The sequence below is a fragment of the Photinus pyralis genome, unplaced genomic scaffold (assembly GCF_008802855.1).
Source record: "Photinus pyralis isolate 1611_PpyrPB1 unplaced genomic scaffold, Ppyr1.3 Ppyr1.4_LG8, whole genome shotgun sequence".
Classification (NCBI taxonomy): domain Eukaryota; kingdom Metazoa; phylum Arthropoda; class Insecta; order Coleoptera; family Lampyridae; genus Photinus; species Photinus pyralis.
Window position 1 is genome coordinate 19,083,995 of NW_022170819.1, and position 24,769 is coordinate 19,108,763.

The window sequence follows — 24,769 nt, forward strand, 5'->3', positions numbered from 1 at the left end:
TAAAATCAAGTATTTTCTTTAACTTTTCAGTGTAAGTAAATTATACTTTTTAGGATTTTAGTAAAGAACAAATTTAAAGATACCCAAGCTTTGGAGTTTTGATGACTCAATTGACAAGATATTTTGAACGCTTGGTCCATTTGGGTAATATTTGTTTGGGTCACCTCTGACACAAAATTGCGTTATATATTTCCATTAATCCACATCAAGCTTGAGCATTACTTTTCGAAAACGGTTAGCAGTTCATAGTTTCTTAACATTTTACAATGGTTTCGAACCCTTTTAGGGTTTTATTTTCAATGAGGTACCATTTCTCTTTAGTTACTCTTTCGTTTCAAAGAGGTACATTTCGAAATTTTTCATTCAGTATTTGCGAACACTGCTTTTTAAGCTCTCCCCAGTAACGAGAAGAAATTTTAAGGTGCTTACAGTCCCCTAACATAGGCCTCGGCTCTCGGGGTCGGGGTACTTCTTGCAAGCTTCTGAGGGTCAAGAAGACGTGCAAGTCCACAATGTGTTTATTGCGTTTTAGAATAATTGGTAAATTAACGGTTAATAGTTATTAATTAGTCCCAACCACTTACAAAATTCAAAGGAATTAGTACTAAGTGCTCCCTGGTATCTTTTACCAAAAGTTAATTCGTATTTCACTTCATTTTCGTTTTTTTTTAATTTATCAGTTGTTGCATGAATGTTGAGATTCAGTAAGAAACTCGTACATATTGATATGTAGGCAGCAGGAGAGCATGCACCAGAGAAAGTGTAATGTAATGTTAACTAAAGTTATCGCAAATATGTTATCGTAAAAATGCGAGGGGCTTCCTTTCACCAACGTCAGATGTCAGAAATAATCATTCAAATTAATAGATTAATATTAATATATCTATGTTCAAATTAAACCGCTGTAAAATTGAGCCCTGGCCCTAATGAATTAATTTTGATTTCCCCCTTTAGTTGTTGGCGTTTAGTTTCCCAATTATTGTTCTTTTCGGGCGTATTAAGCGGTTGGTGGGCATTCTGAAATTTGAATGCCATTTAATGTTAATACCTCTGAATATTGTATTTTATAATCAAAGGTTAATACTACCAGTTTTACAAATAAGCACAAACAATTATCTTATTAATGGCACAGATTACCTACAGATCAGCTTAAGAGTGATCTACCCAATACTACATACCTATACCTACACATTCCATTTAGACTCTGTATATAAAAAATCAAACAATGAAACAAACATATTTAGTTTTCAAAATGCAAATATAATAATAAATGGAAGTAATACATCATATGCGCGTGTAGAACTGAAGAAGAGCTAACTTAAACAATAAAGCGAAAATATGCACAAAAAATAAGCGATTTTAAAGAGAAAGCTACTATAAATGAGAATAATTATAAACAAAAACAGATCATACAACTATAGAAGAGGACAATTGAAACTAAAGACCTTTAAAAGCTTTCAAGAAATGGAAGACATTATAATCTGTTAGTCAATGATTAAAGTCGGCAGCTGTCAATAAATTCTTTATGATGTCATTTGCTTGATCTTGTTGTCCCAGCATGTTACGGCTTCGTAACACATAAGACATTTGTCATGCTTATCAACAAACGCACATTCTTTAAGGAGTTTGGCACATTTGGACTCGTCCATCTTTGGATATTTAATTAGACAAAGCCCAATCAATGGGGCCTCATTAACTTTTCCATCAGGACCTACTGCTCCAACCTTTTCCATCATACATTTATCGAAGCACTTCATCACGGAATACTCTGGCCTTTTACCAGTACTTGCAATTTCTTTCACGGCGTCTTTAGAAAGGCCCTCTTGTTCGGCACAGCTCATGAGGTTGCGGGCCATCTGCTCCTCCTACGGTTGTTTGATTAAAAGAAATTATTGTATGATTCGAAATTTACTCACATCATCTTTTGCAGAGGTTTGAAGGGAGACGCCAAGTAGTAGCACGAAAGCGATGCAGTATTTCATTTTGTAGAATTGAATGTCTCTAACAGACTTTCGGCCTCCTTTTTATATGATCGCTACAGAAGTAGAGGTACTTACAAAATCAAACTGTAATGTTTTTTTGGAACTAGCAGACCAAAAAGTAAACACAATTTATTAATATTTTTTATTTGAATATCATCTGGTGACTATGTAAAATCATTTCAACGAATGTGACGGAGCAAAAAATGACAATGGCATTGAGATGGACAATAAGAATGCTTCTAATATTTAGAAAACCTTGATTCTCTAGATTACTTAATCTGTATTTAAATTAAGTTCAATCGGTACAATAAACGTAGGTAGGTAATTATAAAAAACCACGTTTCAGTTCTAGAAGTGATGTTTAACCTGGTAACTCTAATGACAATTCAAACAAATTTACTACAGCGTAGAAATAGAGAATCAAACAGAACTTTCATACCGAAATTCTCGTGAACAGATTGGGCACTGTACGAGGAGATGCTACTGCTCAATAATGCCCTTCTCTCTTCCTTTGAGGAAAGATGATAGAAACACTCCCTGGTAGAATAATGAGCTAGGAAAGCTCAGGAAAACCACCAGAAGAGTCTTTAATAAAGCCTCACATCACCATGGCGATCAACAATGTTACTACGGCCTTAATGAGCTGAAGCCTTATGGGGAGAAAACGGGGACTAAATCCCCGCCTCTCCTATTTTGACCTATCTTGAAGTGTCCAAAGCGGAAGTAAAATCAGCCCAGACTCAACCAAACAGGCTGCAACAAATAACCTGTTCTAGGACCTATTACTGGAGCATTAGTACTACACCTACATCTGCCATGGAGGTCTTGCTGGACTTCCTCCCTCTTCACTTACCGGTAAAGAAGGAAGCAGAGAGGGGACCAAGATAAAAAGGTCTCCTGAAAGACGCCTAATCTTATGCAACCAAAATAACTTCTTGAAACAAATAAAGTTCACAGAAAATAAATCTCTTAAGCTCCTTTAACTGTTATCGGCACTATACCAATTGTAAATATCAACTTTTTCTTTAGTCGAATACATCGCACACGAACCGAAATTAGAATAGGGAAGTCAAAGCAATAATATTAAAATTAATATGACAGGCAAATCCTTATTTTTTGTTGTAGGTAGTTACTTTGGTTGCATAAAATTAGGCGTCTTTCTGGAGACTTTTTATCACGTAAAAGTAAACATACGAAATTATCCCTATGTCTACTTCTACATGAATATCACTGTATATGTTTGGATAAGTGGCAGGATAAGTAAAATCAAACAATGTTTTAGCTATCAAAGTACAAATTTCTTTGGTTCAATGGATCATACTAGAAAGATTCAAAAAATAGTAGAAATTTCAACAAGAGGTTCTAAGGAATCTACAAACATTTCTTCCTTTACTGCAACTGCACCCTCTAAATTCTCATTGGCATTCTTATCACAGTCTGGGTCGCTTGGCATATTTTCGGCGCAGTCCTCAACTCCAACAGACAGCGATTTGGGCTGCGCATAAATCACTTGATCCTCCTTTTGGAAATTGTGTGAAACCGGATCTGATCTGTCAACCTCTAACGAATCCGGATCCATGGTCGAAGGTTTGGAATCGATGCCTCGTCTAAAAAGAAAAATGAGAAGTTTTAGTAGTTGGTGACGAGTTCTTACGGTCGAGCCTCCGGGATTAAAATTGGCCCAAAGAATCTTGTCGCAATTATCGGGGTTTCTGAAGTTTTTGCAGGTGTTGGCAAATGCAAAGAACGATGAGATCTAGGAATGTCGTAATCGGGTTCTGATAGCCGCCTATATCTTATTGGCATCACTTTCAACCACTAAAAACACCTTTCTGTATTAATATAACCATTAGAGACCAATACCTCTTCATCTGTTAGCGTAGGAGTTACCAAACTGCTGGTAACGCCAGGTTTTAACACTGGCGCACAGGTAACCTTACAGAGTTTTTCTAGGAGTTCATTAAGCCCCTCTGAATGTCGGCTGCAACTATCGGTTCCGATGATAAAGTGCAGCTGTTTGGATTTTGGACGCATTTTAACATCATCTTCATTTTGGACTTCGAATTTTTCTATTAACTCCTTTACTTTCTGCTTTGATTCTGAAGCTTCCTTTTCTTTATCTAAATCCTCGAGAATTTCGTCTATTGATTTAATTTCGTTATTGTTTAAGCTGTCAGAGGGTGAAAGTGTAGTGCTCGATGGCGATAATTGTTTTGGTGGTATGCTTGGTTTAACTTCCTCATTTTTTCTATCTGAAACAACTTAATGAACGAGAGGAAAAAAGTATTGATTTCGATAAGTCCGTTTGGGACTTTCTGTCGAACTGCTTTTTCTAGGGACACGGTCAACTCGCCACCGGACCACTCGCCACCGACTGACTAGCCAATGGGACAACTCGCCAACGCGACAACTCGCCAACGCGACAACTCGCTAACGGGACAACTCGCCACCGCGACAACTCGCCAATGCGACAACTCGCCAACGGACGACTCGCCACTGCGACAACTCGCCAACGAAATATTTTTCCCTGTTTAATGTGTCATACAAATGCATCCCACAAATGCAATAGTCAATTTCCCTAATTTTGTAAAAAAAGTTTATCGAAAAATTGTAGTCAATATTTGAATGAAGACCCAACCGCCTATACCTGTTTCTATTACTGCATTTTGATATAACGACATCTTCTGCAAATTATTATTTGAACAAAAAATTTGACAATCACATCGTTATTTGAACGACACATTAAACAGGGAAAAATATTTCGTTGGCGAGTTGTCGCGGTGGCGAATTGTCCCCTTGGCGAGTTGTCGCGTTGGCGAGTTGTCCCGTTGGCGAGTTGTCGCGTTGGCGAGTTGTCCCGTTGGCGAGTCAGCCGGTGGCGAGTGGTCCGATGGCGAGTCGCCCTTGGCGAGTTGACGCGTACCGTTTTTCTATTACACGTTAAACGTCGACATAGTAGGTTGGACAGTATTCCCAAACTAACAGTTTACTACTAACCTTCCCAGTTTTCGACACATTCCAATTTATCTACATTAGGGAGAGAGTTTCTTGTTGCACGTTGACTGTTCGACTTCAACCTTTCCTACAATCAAAAATCCAGCTAAAAAACGATGGCAGCCTATACGCACAAACCTGTAAGATACACTTGCGCGACTCCAAAATATCCTGTAACTCCTGCAGCATCTGCAAATCATTTTTGTTTTGCTGTATCTGTTTCTCTATCACCTCATAATCGATCGCCTCATACGCTACGTCTTCTTGAGCATCAATTGACTTCGCCTTCCTTTTCCAAACCCGCTTCAAGAAACTCGCCGTCCTACTTTTCGGTTTCTTTTTCAATTCCTCATCTAACTTTTTATCATACTTTCGTAAGTGACGGAAGAGAAACTTACTTTTTTTTCTTTTGTTTGTGTCTTCATTTGAGGAAGCTTGACTAAATGCGTCTTCAGAGTGTTTGCGAAGGTGCGGACGTGGAGGTAGTGAAGGTTCAACCTTCAAATTTTCAGGATCCTCATACAATGCCTCCTTTGGGTTGTCGATAGCGCAGTATAAAAACTCATTGTCCGTAATCACATATTGATCGTTGCTAACTTCGTGCTCTGTGTCTTTGAATTTATCAACCGTCGAGTAACCATCCTCCAAGGACTGCCTTGAGCATCTGTCGTACATATGATCTACATTGCGCTGATTCTCTGTGCGAATGTGGGCCTCCGTGTTATGGTTTTCTTCATCGACTTCTGCACTTGCAACGTAATGCTCATTGTCTACACTCACACCAATATCGTTGTTCTTCTCAGAAGAATTTTCCTCGAGTATCACGCTGTATTGCGGTAATTGCTCTGCGCTTTGCGACTTCTGTATTTCGCCATTTTGATCTTTCTGAGTAATTTTCGCTATAGCACCAGTGGTAACACGATAGGTTTGTGCGCCAATTTTCTGGAGACGCTCGATTATGTCTTTCGAGGATGGGGAGTTGCGATGAGGCATTGTATTTTGACGGCATAATCTTCCCGGTTTTTGGTTTGGAATGGGAAGATCGTCCAGCGAGTACCTGAAGTGACTCATACGATTTGAATTCGATTGTGGTTGGGCGATTGCACTGAGTAGTGATTGCATCCATTGTTCCTGTTGAGATCGATCTTCCGCTCGCTACAAGACAAGTTGAAAAAAAATCGACTAAGAAAAACTTACCAAAATGATTGTGCTGGCACGGCACTCGATTTGAAAAACGCCACTAACTGACATGGCCGGTTTTACGTTGCAGGGCGGGCAAAGATTAATCGAACCCTTGCAAGGACTGAGGGATTCGTATTCGTCCTTCGACCGGTAGTAAAGTAGCAGCCGCCCTTCCAGCACAAACCAATACTTTTTCCACGGCGAACCCAGTCTCTACAAGTTTATTACAAAGGAAAAACAATTAAACTGGAGACACTCACCAATTTGGCTTTCTTCTCCAAATAACCCGAAATGCGATGATTTGATTGCGGCGTATTTGCCATTGTTGGCTCATCGAGCGACTTCTGAAATAAAGACTTTGTGTGTAAGCGAAAGTATTTAGACGCATTATTGTACAATTGTGCATTATTATTAAAATGAAAGTAAGAGAAGTTTTAATATTATGCAAAATATATGGTACGGTTATTTGCTCGTGAAAAACTTTCCCATTTAAATCTACTTATAAGCATTAGATTTCACTATAATACCTATCGGTCATAATTAATCATAATTTAAAATTAGCTTCAATCTAGTGCAGCACTTTCTGCATTTTGATCATCGACAGTTTAGAGCACAAATTGTGAAATTTTGCAATTAGCCAGTTTTGAATCACCTACTTACCTCGGACCGTAAATGAAAGAATTAAATAAGTTAATTGCATTGTCTTTGCTAATCACTTCAGTCCGGTCACTTAACTTTAATGTATTAGGTGTTATTTAATGGATTAACAGAGCGCAACATTGGGCTCAAACTAAAAGACTAGCAGAAGAAATTTGTATGACATAATAAAGCACCTAGGTAATAATAGACTTACACAAATTAACAAGATTACGTTCGTAATTTTAGATTTAAAAAAGGCGATCATTTCTCCTTTGACGCTATACGGGGCTAGAATCCAAAACAATTCGTACTTTTTTGATCAGACTTCTCAATCAAAAGTTATAGACTAGAAACCAATTTCGAAAAAAAATTCAAAGGGCTGTAACTTTTGAACTAGTAGCCAATCTTGGAACTGTTTGAAATTATGGATTCTACAGGCCACATTCTATAAGAAAATTTTTTTCCGGGTCGATCTGAGACAATTTTTTTTTCGGGCCTCAAAAAAAGGCAGTGTACAACCTTCCTTTTTTACCAAAAATCGACTGCACCAAATTTCTCGGAAAACACTTTTTGTTATTATTTTGGTGCGAGAATCCAAACAATTCGTACTTTTTCGATCAGACTCTCAATCAAAAGTTATGGATTCTACAGGCACATTCTAAAAGAAAATTTGTTTTCCGGGTCGATCTGAGACAAATTTTTTTTCGGGCCTCAAAAACAGGCAATGTTATAACCTTCCTTTTTTACCAAAAATCGACTGCACCAAAATTTCTCGGGAAAACACTTTTGTTATTAATTTGGGTGCGTAGAATCCAAATCAATTCGTACTTTTTCGATCAGACTTCTCAATCAAAAGTTATAGACTAGAAACCAATTTCGAAGAAAAATTCAAAGGGCTGTAACTTTTGAACTAGTAGCCCAATCTTGGAACTGTTTGAAATTATGGATTCTACAGGCCACATTCTATAAGAAAATTTTTTTTCCGGGTCGATCTGAGCCAATTTTTTTTTCGGGCCTCAAAAAAAGGCAGTGTATAACCTTCCTTTTTTACCAAAAATCGACTACACCAAAATTTCTCGGGAAAACACTTTTTCTTATTAATTTTGGTGCGTAGAATCCAAAACAATTCGTACTTTTTCGATCAGACTTCTCAATCAAAAGTTATAGACTAGAAACCAAATTCGAAAAAAAATTCAAAGGGCTGTAACTTTTGAGCTAGTAGCCCAATCTTGGAACTGTTTGAAATTATGGATTCTACAGGCCACATTCTATAGGAAAATTTTTTTCCCGGTCGATCTGAGACAATTTTTTTTTCGGGGCTCAGAAAAAGGCAGTGTACAAACCTTCCTTTTTTACCAAAAATCGACTGCACCAAAATTTCTCGGGAAAACACTTTTTCTTATTAATTTTGGTGCGTAGAATGAACGGGCTGGTGCAGTACCTCCAAAACTTCCCCGTTAATCATCAACATTTTTCCGAGGATTCTTCTTGGTTCAGCTACCAGAGCTATAAGATACCGAATGCAAACAAAACGAACTAAATATATTGAAAACTGTAGTAGTTAAGGCCTCGGACGGACGGGCGGAGAATGTGACCATAATAGCCTTCAAACATGAGTTGGAAAATTCGCTAAAAATATCACAAAGACTATAAAGTCCTGCTTCTAAAAGAAAGTGAACTTGTTTTAAATCGATTGTAAAATTAATATTTCTGAAAAATGAGAAAAACTATGCACAGTAGCCAATCAACCAAAAAATATAGAAAAGGCTATAATCTTGCCTCTAAAATTCATAAAAAATCGACATATATTGCCTAGCGTTGGACAAAAAAATCGAAATCAAAAAATGATAATCGATAATCGGGTTTGTTGTTTTAAATTAATCGATTATTTGATTAATCAATTATTTAAATAATCAATTATTTGAACAATCGATTATTTGATTATAATTGATTTTGATTAATCGATTATCTGATTAATCGATTATTTGATTAATCGATTATCTCATTAATCAATTATTTGTAATAATCGACTATCGATATAATTCAAACCTGTAATCGCCCACCCCTAATCGTCAAAACGTGTTTTTAGTAAGGGAAGCTCTATTCTAACTGATAATAGGGATGATGGCCTTACTCCAGATCATGCAGAACCATTAATTTTCATCGCATGTAATTCAGTTTACGTTACATAGATTGCCTAATAATAAGTGTATCATATATGTTATTCAATAAACAATATATTTTCATGGTACATTATAAACGAAATTAGCTTTTTATTTTACCAAATCGTAGTCGTAAGACATGAATGCCGAGACGAATGCAATAAGTGCATAATGGTAGGCATTAAAAAAACTAAAAAAAATTAACTAAAAACAAATAATAAATCATCATCATTATAAACAGTGACAGATGTAGACAATTTACTGTTTAGTCACAATGAATAAATAAAAAATTATTTAAAAATTATTTAAAACCCATTTTTTGTTTATTTAATTGATTGTGTTTAAAGGAACTACAAGCAACCCTCTATTTCCGCCTAAAGGAAATCCCTTTCCTTTCTGAAATTACGTACCCATACCTAATTTTGAAGAAAATTTGATATGACATTACAATATGAGGTACTGGTACATCAAATATTTTTCGTTACATGACCGATTATGGTTAAGGTATCCACAAACAACCATGTAAAATGAAATTAGGTAAGGTTTTAGATTTGTGATATTGAAAAGCCAATAAAAATGCTATAATACTTAGCACATACCGAGGCACATACCTCCCCATTGGAGGCCTAAGGAGGTGACACTTTTTTTAATATGAGTTTACTGCAATTTTATGAAAAACGTGCTTTTCTTCAAAATAACTCCAAAGAAATTGTCCAAAAGCACAAATTTGAGCATAAAGAGCCCAAAATTAATAGCTTTTAAACATGCATTCACTAGATGTGATACAGTTTCAACCTCAGTTTCAACATTTTATAATAAGAGCAAAAAAAATTTTTTTACCTTATAGAAAAAAGAGCCGATGAAAGAGAACAGGCCCCGAGATAATTTGCAATACCACCAAAAATTGTACAAGGCGGAAGGTACTGTGCAATATTATTGTACGGAACTGCTAAAGACATAGATAAACATAGAGACAATTAACTTTCACGAGATGGTTAGTGACAAAACTTTATTTTATAGCCGAGGCAGAAGCCAAATTATAAAGCTTCTGGAAATTCTGAATTTAATTTAGACGTCAAAAATAACATGCTTAGTTTCTGCCGACGCGGTCGTTTCCATGTCATCTGTGCTGAACGTCATTTTATATCGTACTCCGCGTCCCATTTGAAATAATAATGACAAATTTCATTAGAATGCACAATCATCCGTTTCAGTTTATCTACCCTTACGGTTAAATAGCGACTTAATGTTCTCATTCAAACCTATGAAGATGTCAATTTAACATGTGCTATAAAATGAATGATATTATAAGGAGTGGCGTCCGAAACTATTTTTACAACTTAATCCGTGTGTTCCGTCTTCGTTATCTAATTCACCGCAAATACATGTGTGAGGAGCACAGATACGAAGTACAATAGAGATCCGAAAGGTATATTATCCATAAGAGTACCAAGGGATTCTGAGCAATGCATACAACCATCCATTAGATTCTGAAAGGGAAGCAGCTAAAAATCTTGATCTGTATCTTTTGATGCAGTTAGAGATAGGTTGTCAATACTTTGACTTAGTGTGGTGTCACACTATGCGTTTTTACCGCTCCCGCTAAAACGCTCCTGTTTGACGGGATGATAATATCACACGTTATTAAAGGGTACCAGTCACATATATGCGTTTTCGCCGCACCAACCGGATGCAACCGCATCCTGCTGCCGCTGCGCAGGATGACATGACAACCACAATGACATGAAACCACGTGTTGTTGCACGTTGGTTGTCATCAGTTGTCACACTGAGCGATGCAACCGGGTGTTTTGTTAGGTTTACAATGTTTGATGTCGGTTTATTCATCGAGTGCGTGCATGCAAAAACTGCACTGTGGGAAAAACAATCTAAAGAGTATGTAGATAAAAACTGTAGGGAGGAATCATGGGTAGAAATTGAATTTTTGGACATTCGGTAATATACAAAAAAATTTTTCTTGTTCATTCGAATTTTTTCATAAAACTTCGCGAACCTATTATTAGATTCTCGTCCTGAATTAAAAGGATCAATCTAATATTGACAATATATCTGCTTTCGCAATAGCCCCTCCGCCTCAAGCGCACAAACCATCTTTAACAATAATTGAGACATGCCACTACTTAGACTGCCAAAATATAGCAAAAACGCATCCCTTTAAACCGGAATAGTGTGACAAGTAGATCTCATCCTGTCAAACCGCATCCGTTTTAGCGGGAGCGGTAAAAACGCATAGTGTGACACCACACTTATGCCTTCACAATATCCCAATTTTGTTGATCTAAAAAGGAAATTCAAGTTCCAAATTAGTCCATTCATTAATTCCATCACAGCAATCTGCATCCAAATGTATGAAAATTATATTCATTCCAGGAGAAATATTGTCAAATTTCGTTGAAATATCTTTATTCTTTTCGGAGAGGAAGAATAATTCGCATTTTGATGTGTTAAATTTTGAGTCCGCGAGTGAACGAGTCAATGATTGTGGTAAAATCAGATAGAATGACATCTTGGTTTCATAATCCGCCATCTTTCTTGATCAGTGCACATAGGGAATCACCGTGTAGAATTCTGAAAATGGCTTCATTTTATTTACCAGCGAATAAAAAGTTACATAATCTGATTAACGAAAGTATAAGGTACATCCCAGCTCCACCATTATATTTTGATGTTGCAGCGATTCCCATCTATTCCACCACTTGAGCCTGTGATTGTTTAAGAATGCAATCCTCAATTGAATGGGAGAGTTTGTACGCTGCAGTTGGTCGAGCGTCTTTCGGGATCCTTTTGAGGATTCTTATATTTCCTTTTACCTAAATGTTGTAGTGTAATAATAATGTTGTAGTGTAATAATAATAATAATAATCATGTCGTTAATAAACGACATGATTATTATTATTATTATCCTCAACAGGTGAAATGATGACCAAAATTTATGGATTTGTGTGCTAAGCTCCAGTGCCTCTTGATGTCACTTTTCTTATAAGATTTGTGACATATTTGGACATTCAACTTTGGGTGAATTTATTGCAATACCATGGATTGGAGTCCGTTCCTAAGTGTATGATGTCAGTTGAGGTTAAAGATACGCATTTGCCGTGAAACCAGTGAAAGTTTTCGCTTCTTCGTTTTCGTAAACTAATTTCTAGTTTTGTATCAATAAATTGGATACTGCAACCCCATCACCGTCGCTTTTCCTTGTTGTGGGACGAATTTTCCTTTATGAACAAATTTACGCGAAACGTCGAACGTTTGGTAACAACATTATCCCGACTTTATCCGTGTTGTCAATAACAGTGTCTAAATTTTATTCGCCCTTTCGATGGAAGCGATGGAAGGGAGCAGGGATGGGAGCTATTCAATCAATGAGCCGAGGCATGAGCATTTCATTGTTGGGAATTGAAAAAAGTTTCTTTTGGATATTAAAAACCAGGGATAGGGAGGTAGGTATTAGGCTCAGTTTTACCAGTAGGAAGGTAGTACAACCCATTTGTTATTAATTTGGCAACTCGGTAACTGTTGTTATATAAATAATGTGAAATCGCTTCTTATTTCTCTCGTTATTTCTTTTGAAATTAGTTACAAACTTCCTCGTTCCATGCTCAAAAGTATTAAAGTAACTGCAATCGACAAGGCAGAAGTACGAATTGTTTGGATTCTACGCACCAAAATTAATAAGAAAAAGTGTTTTCCCGAGAAATTTTGGTGCAGTCCATTTTTAGAAAAAAGGAAGGTTGTACACTGCCTTTTTTTGAGGCCCGAAAAAAAATTGTCTCAGATCGACCCGGAAAAAAAATTTTCTTATAGAATGTGGCCTGTAGAATCCATAATTTCAAACAGTTCCAAGATTGGGCTACTAGGTAGTTCAAAAGTTACAGCCCTTTGAATTTTCTTTCGAAATTGGTTTCTAGTCTATAACTTTTGATTGAGAAGTCTGATCGAAAAAGTACGAATTGTTTTGGATTCTACGCACCAAAATTAATAAGAAAAACTGTTTTCCCGAGAAATTTTGGTGTAGTCGATTTTTGGTAAAAAAGGAAGGTTATACACTGCCTTTTTTTGAGCCCCGAAAAAAAAATTGTCTCAGATCGACCCGGAAAAAAAATTTCTTATAGAATGTGGCCTGTAGAATCCATAATTTCAAACAGTTCCAAGATTGGGCTACTAGTTCAAAAGTTACAGCCCTTTCAATTTTCTTTCGAAATTGGTTTCTAGTCTATAACTTTTGATTGAGAAGTCTGATCGAAAAGTACAAATTGTTTTGGATTCTACGCCCCAAAATTAATAAGAAAAACTGTTTTCCCGAGACATTTTGGTGCAGTCGATTTTTGGTAAAAAAGGAAGGTTATACACTGCCTTTTTTTGAGCCCCGAAAAAAAAAATTGTCTCAGTTCGACCCGGAAAAAATTTCTTATAGAATGTGGCCTGTAGAATCCATAATTTCATACAGTTCCAAGATTGGGCTACCAGTTCAAAAGTTACAGCCCTTTGAATTTTCTTTCGAAATTGGTTTCTAGTCCATAACTTTTGATTGAGAAGTCTGATCGAAAAAGTACGAATTGTTTTGGATTCTACGCACCAAAATTAATAAGAAAAACTGTTTTCGCGAGAAATTCTCTCGGTAACTGTTGTTACATAAATAATGTGAAATCGCTACTTATTTCTCTCGTTATTTCTTTTGAAATTAGTTACAAACTTCCTCGTTCCATGCTCAAAAGTATTAAAGTAACTGCAATCGACAAGGCAGATGTATGCACCTGGCTATCCAATATAAATTAAGTGCATTGTCTTTTGTTACTCATTGTTGTATTTGTTAATATGGTTTACCAGAGCATAAAGTTGGGACCAGATGTGGAACGTTACAAAATAGAAAACGAATAAGGCTGTCTCGAATGCTGTTGATTATCGCCCTTTCAAGGGGGAACAATTCAGAAATACCTTCGATGGGGTGCAAGGGAGGTACAGGTAATATACTGTTACGCTAGGCTAGCTCTAGCACCGTTAGTTGCAAAATTGCGCTTCCGTAAGATATATAAATCGTTTATACTCACGTCACGTTCCGGTCCGATTTTTAAAAATTTAAGATATGCGTATCTTACATAAAAATGCGCTAATATGCGTGAGTTCATTGAAATATGAAATCGCATCGCAAAGATATGCCTTTCTATATGTACATTGTTGATACCGAAAAAAACCCATGAACATCAGGAGGACGAAGATAGATGTTTTTCGGTTTAAAGTGGAAAACCTCCATCAGTTTGATAAAAACTCAATCGCCGACAAAACAAGCGCACATCCTGTTGATTAGGAACAAAATAACAAAAATGAAAGACACAAAAATTGCGCAATATTCCAAACTTTTTCTCTTATTTTTTTTTGAAAATATTACACTCACCGAAGTGTCTTCCCAATTATAATCCTCACTGGTGGTTGCCCGAAATAGAAGCAATCGCACATGCACACCTTTCAGACCACTTCACCTATTATTTGCGGGACGGGTTTTTCGAATGTGTGTAACTTTAGCGTGAAAAAATCCGAGTAAAGCACAACAAGGACGATACACGCGGTGATGCATTTGCTTCCCCTCGCGGAAGTTACACTTCCGCTCTCTCTTTCTAATGTATAATATGTAGATCAGTTTACTAAATTAATACAATACACCATCATCATCAGATTATTTTAGTGTTTAATTGGCACTTTACAAGAACGGCTGATGCCTTTGTCTTTCAGTACCACGTTCAATGATCCGGAAATTTGAAGCCGGAAGCATCCTTCTTATTTTCGAACAAATGGATGGAGTGCTGAAAATTGGAAAACGCTTGTGGTTTTTAACCTTTTATTCGACAGAAATAACATGATTTACCTACCTATAGGCTATACGTGCAATTGAACAGTTTTTACCTGTCAGCAAGTTTGAATCTGCTCTGTGCCCAAAATTTGGGATGTTTCAAAAATTTTAGGCGTGCCTAGAACAGCTTTGCTTTTGATACTTACTCGTGAAATAAAGTCAGTAGATCGTATAGTAAATCGTAGGGGATAGGTGTCAGCCATTTTGAGCAATTCTTGCTGATGCATTTTCCGCCCAAAATTTTGTTATATAGCAAATTGAGTCGACGTACTTCTAAAGTTCTAAGTAAACTTAATCGGCTATTTTTATGCACTTGAGATATTACTGATGAAAATCTACCTGATGAAAAAAATTTTGTTTTGGCTTTTTGGTCTACCTAAAAACATTGTAATTTTAAATGTAAGTTTTTGCAGCAAATTACTCATATAAGTCGAATGTAGACGTCCGGTGGGAAAGCCCCACCAGATTAAATAAACAAAATTTCATTTCATTGCAAAAAATGGATATCGCGATGACAATAACTTAAAACATTTTAATTACATTTTGTAATATTTTCACAATCATTTAGACTTTAGAGGTTTTTGATTTTGGTATATATGTTACCGCTAATGTTAAAAAAACGTTAATGTGCACATTGGCGGGTTAATCTGCAGATTAACTGTTCAGATCCGTTAAAGTTGCGAAATTTCCTTTAAATTAGTAGCATTCTGTAAGATTACCTAGCTAGTTAATCTGCACAAGATCGTTAAAGTGCGAAAAAGTATTGAAAAGAGCAATACAAACACGTGATTCACTTATACAATAAATGATTTCATTGCAGTAATGTTCTAAAAAGGTTTTTACTACATACCTACCTAATTTTAAAAAAATGGAATTGATGACGATCCATACTCTTATGTGGTATCTTCTTAAGTATCAAAGAGAAAATGAAACTTCATATCTTCACCACATTAATTTAATAAAATAAAATGCTGACATATACATATATTAGGTAAAATATGTTTTCGCAAAATAATGCCATTATTACCTAAAGCCTACAAAAAGTCAATTATTGAACAGCTGTTAGCGAGATGAACCTTACAAAATTCGTCTTAGTTTTAAAGTTTAAATTGACATGATAACTTAACAATGTCCATATTGTTTTAATTAATAACATCCTCAAACCAAATCCAAAAAAATTACTGAAAAAAGGGAGATTAGATTAGCTAATACATGATTTATACCTACAAAGGGCCCTCTAACTGTGGTTAATTAATTGCAAAACTAAATCATCTTATTCTATAACTATACATATACGTTCAGATACGAACTGAATATGGATAAATGGCCAAATTTTATTATCGACAAAGGCCAGCAACATAGTCTTACAGTCTGGTCTTGAATCGACTGTAATATTTAAAACTGCTCTAAGTTAATTAAATTCTTGTAATTATCATGTAAATGAAAAATCTTGGCACTCTTAGTAATGTCAAAGGAATGATTGGTATGGTCTTCAAAACATGCGTAGTAAAATTAGATTTGCAATTTAATAAATTATCGGCCTTATAATTGCTTTCTAGTGTTCATTTATTCGCTCTGTAAAAGTACGAGTGGTCATACCGACATAAATACTGTTGCAACTACCACATTGTAACTCATACACCCCCGAACTCGTTAACCTCTCTAATGTATCTTTGCTTTTGCAAAATTGATTACTAATGTTCGATGGAACAAATATTTTTGATTTACTAAATTCTTTTTGAATCAATTAACAGCTATGAAACCCAAATGGTGGATGCTTCCAAAATAAGTTCTTTTACAATCGTCATCTAATGTTAATTCACAACAATTACGTAAATCTAGCTTATATATCTTCTCTTATTAATCATACGTGCCACAAGATTTGGATCATAACCATTATTGAGTGCTACCTGTTTAATTTAACTAATTTACTAATTAAATTTATCAATTTTCATGGGAATTTTCAAAGCTCTGTTAATTAAAATTAATTAAAATCTGCTAATTTATGAGTTAAATATTATCTGTGTATAAGTAGGTTTTCTATACCTATACTTGAAATTCAAATTTATCATTGCAAATTAGTAGCCTAGATACCTTTGAAAAGGTAAATAACATCGTCAACATATCTGTACCAGACTATCACACGTCTTTTAAACAGTAAAGCTCTCTCTAAATTATTCATAAAAACATCAATTTATAATGGTGAGAGACAGTCTCCCATATTCAGACCTGAATCTTGTTTGTAAAATTTACTATTAAATTGACAACAATTTTGTTGTAAACAAACATTAAACATCATTTCTGCAGTAAAATCATTTGCTTCCGCGTCGCTCAAATTACTATCATTAAGGTCAGCTGCGGCGGATTTAAATTTAAATATAATTTTTTGCGCCCCTAGGCACACCGAAAGATATGCGCCCCAAAATAATCTTTAAATTGAAATAAATTTTAAAATAAAAATCAAATTATAATATGAAATTTTGAAAACTAATAAGTATGAAAAGAATCTATATACCAATTCCAAATTATTTCACAATTTTAATTAAACATTTTTGTCATTTATAACTTGTTAGGGGACTTATTTTAAAACTTAAAATGTTACCTAAAATAAATATATTGCAAAAAATGCCGCCTCCTAAAGCTGCCGCCCCTAGGCACGTGCCTAGTGTGCCTATATGTACCTAAAACCGCCACTGCTATATTACCTAAGATGGGAAACAAATTCTTTGTGTCAAAACTGATAAGAACAGCATGCTTTGGGACCACTACATGTTTAATTTTATTGATTAAATCTATAGAGTTTTTAATTGTAAAGTCTGAGTTCAAATTTACTAAGGCCCTAAAGTGCGAATTAATAATTTTGACAATTTATAAATTGATGAATTAACTTGTGAATTTACCTACTCTCAATGGTATATTGGTAAAGTCACGTGAGGAGGTTTTATGTAATTTTGGTAAGCAATGCATCAAGGGAGGCCTGGGGTTCTTCTCGATTGTACTTTTACATTTGAAAACCCATTTTCGTTGATGAATTGTTCAACACAAATGGTAACAAGAACACAAGATGTTGTCTTCCCCAAATAGATTCTTAACTCTTAATCTATTTGGGGAGGACAACATCTTGTGTTCTTAATATTACAACCCAATTCGAGATGACGGAATTCAGAAAGTACAAATGGTAACGTTTTAGTTTTTACTATAATATTACAGTTAAACTTTTTTGAAATTTACTAAGTTTGAAACTATCAGTTTTAAACCAATTAATGATTCTATTGAATAGCTTTTGTATTTTAAAACTCGGATCATTACCACCAAAATTAACTTTATAGAGTATAGTTTGAATAGCTAGGTACTCCCGAGGGTACTCCTAGTTTTTCAAAATGAGTAAATTGCAAAAAAGTTTAACCAAAGGGATGCATAAAAAAGAAATTTGAAGAAATACACAATTTAAACATCTCAAATTGTACAATAAAAATAACGTATCGTGTCAAATGCAGAACACGTCAAAAAAGATCAACCCCTGTAATGTAATGTAATCGAGGTTTGCTGTGAGTGTGAATTTTCTAAAAAAGTACACAATTTTAATTCAAAATGGAACTTTATCTGTTGCTTATATCATTTTTAACACCAGTAAGAAACGTTTTGGAGGGTAATATATTACCCTCCAAGATTATTTAAACATAATATATCCATGAATACAACTAGTTGGCGCACCACAAACTTTACACGTAAACGAAAATGTTTTGAAAAATTCTATAATTTGAAAATAAGATGGGATTTTATTTTTTGGAGGTTATTGAAGGATCCCTTTGAATGATCCAAATAGGTGTCAGAACGTAAAATTGTAGACATTTATTGTGCATGTGTTGGGAATTTGGTTTTAAATACTTTTCACGTGCACGTACCCATATAAAATCCTCTGTTTTGAAAATTTGTATATAAAAATTGGAATTCCAAGATTTCAAAAAGTAGAATTTTAGAAATTATTGAAAATCTTATACGATTGAAAGGTAGAATTTTTAAGAATATCATGAGTCATGACCCCATTTCTTAAAATCAAATCTCAAAGTGTTATAATTTCAAATGAAACATTGCGAATAAATTTTAATAAATGTTGTGTTATGTTTGTAAACTTATGAGATATATTGTAAGTGATGATAGGCAACATGTTATACAATGCAAATTTAGAATATCAATGGTAGCCGGTCGTTCTATTTGTATATCATCCTACCATTGAGTAATTAAATACAGAATAAGGCTATTCTCTTTAATCTATTTTAATGCAAATAACGTAATGGGGTCGGCCTTAAGTTAAGGCCAAGGAACTACCGTGTACGAACCAAGAGGTTTTCAAGTTTACTTCCTTTTGGCATTGATTATACAGTGTGTATAATCAATGCTTTGAGTAACAAACGTTATCAAATATTAATTATTCAATTGTCATTTTATTTGGGTAGCCTATATTATCTTCATGTATATTGAACAAATCGTTTTGTTCTCCGATTTTAGATTCTTGGTACTTGGACTCTCGCAAAGGCATTTCCTCCACAAGTTCATTATTTCTCTAATTAACTATCGTCACAAAAATTATCAGGTAAATTAACAGTTTACCGATAAACGTCAATGTCAAGCAAATGTGAACTAAACTTTAGCTAGCATATAGTACTTATGCTATTGATATCATTCTGACCTAATTATGGTCTTTCCTTAATTACACGATTAATTAACATAATCATTCTTGAAGAGTATTATTATAGCAGGTGTCTTATCTGCAAAGGGATTGGTCCACAAGGACGATAATAGGCCCAACTTTATACACAGAATTTCTTATTGTTATTATTATTTGTTATTGTAACGGATTTTTACTTATTAATTTTACTATAGGTATTACGTCCCCCTAAGCAGAGCTGGGCAGAATACTTTCCAAAAGTATTTGAATACTAAATAGTAAATACTTTACACAAATCAAATGTATTTGAATACTAAATACTTTTACGTCCAGCACAAGCGAATACTAGATACAGATACATTGAAAAGTATTCAAATACTTAAAAAAATAAGTATTCAAATACTTTAGAATGTATTCGAATACTTTCAAAAGTATTCGAATACTTTCAAAGGTATTCGAATACTATAAAAAGTATTCGAATACAAAAAAGTATTCTAATAATACACTCAAATACATTAAAAATTTAAAATAGTATACTAGATAAAAAATCAAGTTATACTTTGTATGGGGTTTTCTTTTTTATATTTCTATTGTTATTTATATTGGTATTTAAGGGGAGTAAAAGTGTATCATTATTATTATATTATTATATAGGGGGTACCTACCAGGACCTTTCTTATACTCGTACCAGTTATGTCCTTAAGAATACGTGTACCAGTTTTCAAAGCGATCGTACATCGTGAAACATGATACGTACGCAGATCCATTTCTGACCATCCGTTTGTCCGTGTGCGTGATAACTTGTTTAGAAACGTGCGATCGCTTTGAAAATTGGTACACATGGTCTTAAGGATATAAAAAAAGTCCCTATTGTTTTTAAGTTATGTAGACTATCGATTCAGATGTATCGGATTTTTATATTTGATTTTGTGACAATGGAACCTTTCCCTAAACATTTCTAAATTGTTCTCAAATATTTGAATAACTTAAAAGTACTGTCTATTTTTGAGGCCGGAAAAAAAATTGTCTGAGATCGACCGGGAAAACATTTTCTTATAGAATTTGGCCCGTAGAATCCATAATTTCAAACAGTTCCAAGATTGGGCTACTAGTTCAAAAGTTACAGCCCTTTGAATTTTTTTTTGAAATTGGTTTCTAGTCTATAAGTTTTGATTGAGAAGTCTAATCAAAAAAGTACGAATTGTTTTGAATTCTACGCACCAAAATTAATAAGAAAAAGTGTTTTCCCGAGAAATTTTGGTGCAGTCGATTTTTGGTAAAAAGGGAAGGTTACCTAAGTATTCAAATACTATGCGAAGTATTCGAATACTTTACGAGGTATCCAAATACTTTGCGAAGTATTCGAATACTAAATATTTGTGAAAGTATTTGAGTTACAAATACAAATACTGCTTCCATAAAAGTATTTAATTACGAAGTATTTGAATACTTTAAAGGATTTGAATACTAAAAAGTATTTACAAAATCGAATACTGTCCAGCGCTGCCCCTAAGCACACCAAATGGTACAAATGAAAGACGATTCGAAAAGAAGTGATGGGAAACTGCATATTTGTTGTAATGGTAACATGTGAAAGTGAAACATGACATTAACAAACATGCAAACATTAGAATTGAGTGCTACCCACAGTATCCCAATACAATCGATGGTACTTGCCAACCAAGAGCAGCAGTGGTCAAAAAGAATTTTGATGATCTAACATTTTTTTCTAAATGATGATTCTGACGTTAACATGAAGCTCCCAAATAAGGACGATGCGCTAATCTCATTGAAGTACGACTGCAATATAAACCTTGGACACTTGCATGCTTTTATAATTTGCAAAACGTTTTCGATTATTATAGGTCAGCCTGAGGTCACACTCGCATTCGCATGTAAATTTTATGTATTCGTTATTCAAAATCTAGTAGAAAAACAGGTCGTAACACTTGATAAAAGAGCAAGGCCTGTAAGTTGTCATCACATCGGCCCATACCATATCAAATTCCTTAATTTTATCAATACCTGACCAAATTGTGGTTTTTATGTTTCTTTAATAATAATTGTAAAAATTAACAATGATCACAGAGAAGGTAAACTAATATTTACATATAAATAATTTACATTTACTCTCATTATGAGAGGGTAGATAAATCAGACTCTTGAAGTTTGTTTAGAAGGCACCCCTAAACATTGTGCATCACAGTTTTGCCTAACGCCGTATCGATGGTGTTGTCGACCGTCCCCGTTTCGCTTTTATCGACGTTATTCCACCATTGCGTTTCGCCGCTCGCAAAAATTACGTAGATGATGTTGGTTACGGTAAATACGCCTAGGGTAATCCAAAACACCAGTTGCCACTCCTCCAAAGTGTGCTGAAAAAGGATAAGTTAAGGCTGAACATGCCGTTTTTAATGAGACTTACGTCGGTAGTGAGTGCGCCGATTAGATATGGGGTGATGATGCCACTGATGGCACCGATTCCGTTTACAATTGCCATAAGCGTGCCCGCGAAATTTGGAGATAAATCCAAAGCGTTAACTTTCATTCCGCAGTAGAAAGTGCCCATTAGTCCCATGGCGATGGTGAAGAGCGCAACGGCTAAGTATCGATCGCAGCCACTGTAACTGGCGCCCACTATAAAAACGGCCGGTCCCATGGATGCTGTAACAAGTTTACGTTATTGAATGTCACTGGGAAAGACGAGGTCGTATTACCGACTGTTGTGAAGAATTTACGAGCGAACGTGATGCCCATATATTCTTTTTTAATTATCCAATCGCAGAGCCAACCCGATCCAAGGGAAACGATCCACATGAGCACATACGGAAGCGATGACCAAAGTCCATTCTCGTCAATTTTAAATTTGAGTATGTCCTTCATGTATTTGGGTAAATCGGTAACCATAGCGAAGAATCCCCAATCGTGTCCAATTTGTGCGGCGATTAACGCCCAAAGCGGGACCGATGTCAAGATCGCCTTCCAAGGTATCGGATTGTTTTCGTTCGAAACATTCGCTAGTTCTTTGCGAAGGAAATTTTTTTCCTTATCACTGATGAAGGGATGCGATTCGGGATCTGAGTAGCACATCAGGGTCCATATCACAAACCAAACTACTCCAAATCCACCGAAGAAATAAAAGACGGAAGCCCAATCTTGAGTTTCTTTAATCAGGATACCACTCAGCGACGTACCGAGGACTGTTCCGAGTAAACTGCCTGCGAACGTTAAGCTACCCAAACGCGATCGCTCACTGAGAGGTACCCATTTTGCTAGCAAAGCGTTTATGGCCGGAAACGTTGTGCCCTGCAATCGTTTTGGTCAGTAAACTCTCGGAGAGAATCTGTCACTTACCTCGCCCAAACCGACACACACTCGCAAAGCACACAACCATCGCCAATCACCATCGACCAGCCTCGTCACCGCGGGTGTTATCAATGTGAAGACTGCCGTAGACAAAATGCCGATACCCAAAGAGTACTTGCCACCAAACTTCTCCGCCAAAATACCCCCAGGCATATGCGTAATAACATACCCCCAGTAGAAAGAACTCAGAATCAGCCCTTGCGTTGTTTCGTCCCAGTCGTACAAATCTTCCGGATTCTAAAACGGCGAGTTATTAGAAAGAGACGGAAGACATTCAAATGATCACCTTTATAATTGGCCCATCGCCCTCACTATCACCCTCAACTTGGCAACCATGATCGCCCGACGATGTACTGTTCCTTGGTATTACCATCTCTGTAATTGCTATGGACAACGTCGTTCTCATGGTGTACGCGTTTAAAATCGCCAAAAATCCCATAATCGCCACGATGTACCGATGCGGAATTATAAAACCTGAAAGAAGCCAAATAGGTGCCTAATGAGAATTTAAGTGAGCGCGTCAATTAATGTATACAAAATAACAGGTTAATTTTTTAATTGGCTGCCTAGAAATGGTGCGATATTGTGTGGTTTTAGCACACCTTGGCCTTAAAAAAGAAATTTAATTGTGTTACTTTCTCGCCAATAAAATTTGCACTTTTTAGCGGTCGGTACTCTGTAATTAAGGCAAAAAAAACCGATTTAAGTACAGAAACCAGATTCACTTGCTTATATAATTTAGGTCGGTGGTCTTGGGTAAGATTCAGCTGGCATTTCATTAAGGAAATTCCTATTTAATAATCGGTACTTACATTTTGAGAGGTACAATCTCCAACCGGTTAACATTTCAAGATTAATCACCGAAAAACCTCACACTTAAATTATCTAACACCCGATTAGAGCTTTTGAAACACTGAGTCGGACCGCGACTGTTGGTTTTATATATATGTATATATCGATGTATTACATTATATTCTTTAAGTACCTACACGTAATAATCAGGTGTCTGATTCCTAAAATCGTATTCGCTCAAAGTTTTGCCCCACTTTTACGATCAAAATTGATAACGCAAAGGGGTACGTCCAGTTTGAGAATGAGACAAACCTTATTGGAGGTCACTAATTAAATGTTCATTAATTTCCAATTATTTCGTCACGATTTCATTGCACAGTGAACGAACCTGGGTCGGGTAATTAAATCTTGAACTTCAATCTTTCGTATGTGTGCAAATCTATAATCGATCCTCCACCTCCAAGGTCAAAAACTCAAATTCTGCCATTCGCCTACTATGCCCGAAATTGACGGTACGGAACCCTTGCAGTTTTTGCTTGCGGTCAGTTGTAAAAGTTTATTGCGCACCCACTCGTCGATTTGAAAGTAAACAAATCTCGTTACCTACACTTTATACAGTTTCCCAATGGTGGGAAAAAAACGTAAAGTGACCCATTATGGTTTGGTACATGAGTTGGTAACCGTCCCCAAGGTAATGAGAACAAAAATCTTGTCAAACTCGATAAATGTAAAAAACTGATGCCGAAAAGTCATGAAGATCTTTTGTAAACCACACCAACCCATCAATATGCCTACTCGAAAGCGGACCTAATTATCGATAATGATAACATAGATACCCAGTATCTGTCAAGATTTCATTCATTGTTACCATCCCTAACCAGTATCACTTATTTGGATATCTTCACGATAGAAATCTAGTTGCTATGTATGATATGGTATCTAAACTTGGTGTGTAGGGACTCTTCATTGGGTTTTCAGCGAAATGGTAAACGTTTTTCCTAGCCGGAGACCGCGAAAACGAATGCCTTGTAGTTTCTAGCAAACTGCTAATTGATTTTGGTTATAATAAAACGTACCTTGTACTCTAGGTACTGCACAATTATCTGATTGTAGACTAC

The 24,769-nt window shown here is 35.6% G+C and overlaps 3 protein-coding genes across 3 annotated transcripts; all 3 read right to left on the reverse strand.

Moving 5' to 3' along the window:
• Positions 1-1,302: 1,302 nt before the first annotated feature.
• On the reverse strand, positions 1,303-2,127 carry LOC116179769. The gene is made up of 2 exons (XM_031499600.1): positions 1,917-2,127; positions 1,303-1,865 (listed from the first exon to the last, which is right to left on the reverse strand). The coding sequence occupies exons 1-2, from the start codon at positions 1,980-1,982 to the stop codon at positions 1,524-1,526; spliced, it is 408 nt and encodes a 135-aa protein (XP_031355460.1). The 5' UTR covers positions 1,983-2,127; the 3' UTR covers positions 1,303-1,523.
• Positions 2,128-3,258: 1,131 nt separating this feature from the next.
• Positions 3,259-14,514, reverse strand: LOC116179665. The gene is made up of 8 exons (XM_031499477.1): positions 14,372-14,514; positions 6,419-6,502; positions 6,174-6,371; positions 5,115-6,131; positions 4,980-5,064; positions 3,846-4,234; positions 3,637-3,800; positions 3,259-3,589 (listed from the first exon to the last, which is right to left on the reverse strand). The coding sequence occupies exons 2-8, from the start codon at positions 6,479-6,481 to the stop codon at positions 3,313-3,315; spliced, it is 2,193 nt and encodes a 730-aa protein (XP_031355337.1). The 5' UTR covers positions 6,482-6,502; positions 14,372-14,514; the 3' UTR covers positions 3,259-3,312.
• Positions 14,515-21,530: 7,016 nt separating this feature from the next.
• LOC116179352 (putative inorganic phosphate cotransporter) lies at positions 21,531-24,211 on the reverse strand. The gene is made up of 6 exons (XM_031499135.1): positions 23,672-24,211; positions 23,146-23,333; positions 22,848-23,096; positions 22,211-22,799; positions 21,919-22,157; positions 21,531-21,868 (listed from the first exon to the last, which is right to left on the reverse strand). The coding sequence occupies exons 1-6, from the start codon at positions 23,703-23,705 to the stop codon at positions 21,680-21,682; spliced, it is 1,488 nt and encodes a 495-aa protein (XP_031354995.1). The 5' UTR covers positions 23,706-24,211; the 3' UTR covers positions 21,531-21,679.
• Between the last annotated feature and the right edge of the window lie 558 nt (positions 24,212-24,769).

What these genes read in the sequence shown, in the direction of transcription:
- LOC116179769 (XM_031499600.1), bottom strand. Translation starts at nt 1,982, where the DNA reads ATGAAATACTGCATCGCTTTCGTGCTACTACTTGGCGTCTCCCTTCAA. An exon ending in AAACCTCTGCAAAAGATGAT is followed by an intron (nt 1,866 to 1,916) that starts GTGAGTAAATTT and finishes AAACAACCGTAG; the next exon opens with GAGGAGCAGATGGCCCGCAA.
- LOC116179665 (XM_031499477.1), bottom strand. Translation starts at nt 6,481, where the DNA reads ATGGCAAATACGCCGCAATCAAATCATCGCATTTCGGGTTATTTGGAG. An exon ending in CGCGCAAGTGTATCTTACAG is followed by an intron (nt 5,065 to 5,114) that starts GTTTGTGCGTAT and finishes TTTTGATTGTAG; the next exon opens with GAAAGGTTGAAGTCGAACAG. An exon ending in CTACGCTAACAGATGAAGAG is followed by an intron (nt 3,801 to 3,845) that starts GTATTGGTCTCT and finishes AGGTGTTTTTAG; the next exon opens with TGGTTGAAAGTGATGCCAAT.
- LOC116179352 (XM_031499135.1), bottom strand. Translation starts at nt 23,705, where the DNA reads ATGTTAACCGGTTGGAGATTGTACCTCTCAAAAT. An exon ending in TGTGTGTCGGTTTGGGCGAG is followed by an intron (nt 22,800 to 22,847) that starts GTAAGTGACAGA and finishes AAACGATTGCAG; the next exon opens with GGCACAACGTTTCCGGCCAT. An exon ending in TCGGCGCACTCACTACCGAC is followed by an intron (nt 21,869 to 21,918) that starts GTAAGTCTCATT and finishes ATCCTTTTTCAG; the next exon opens with CACACTTTGGAGGAGTGGCA.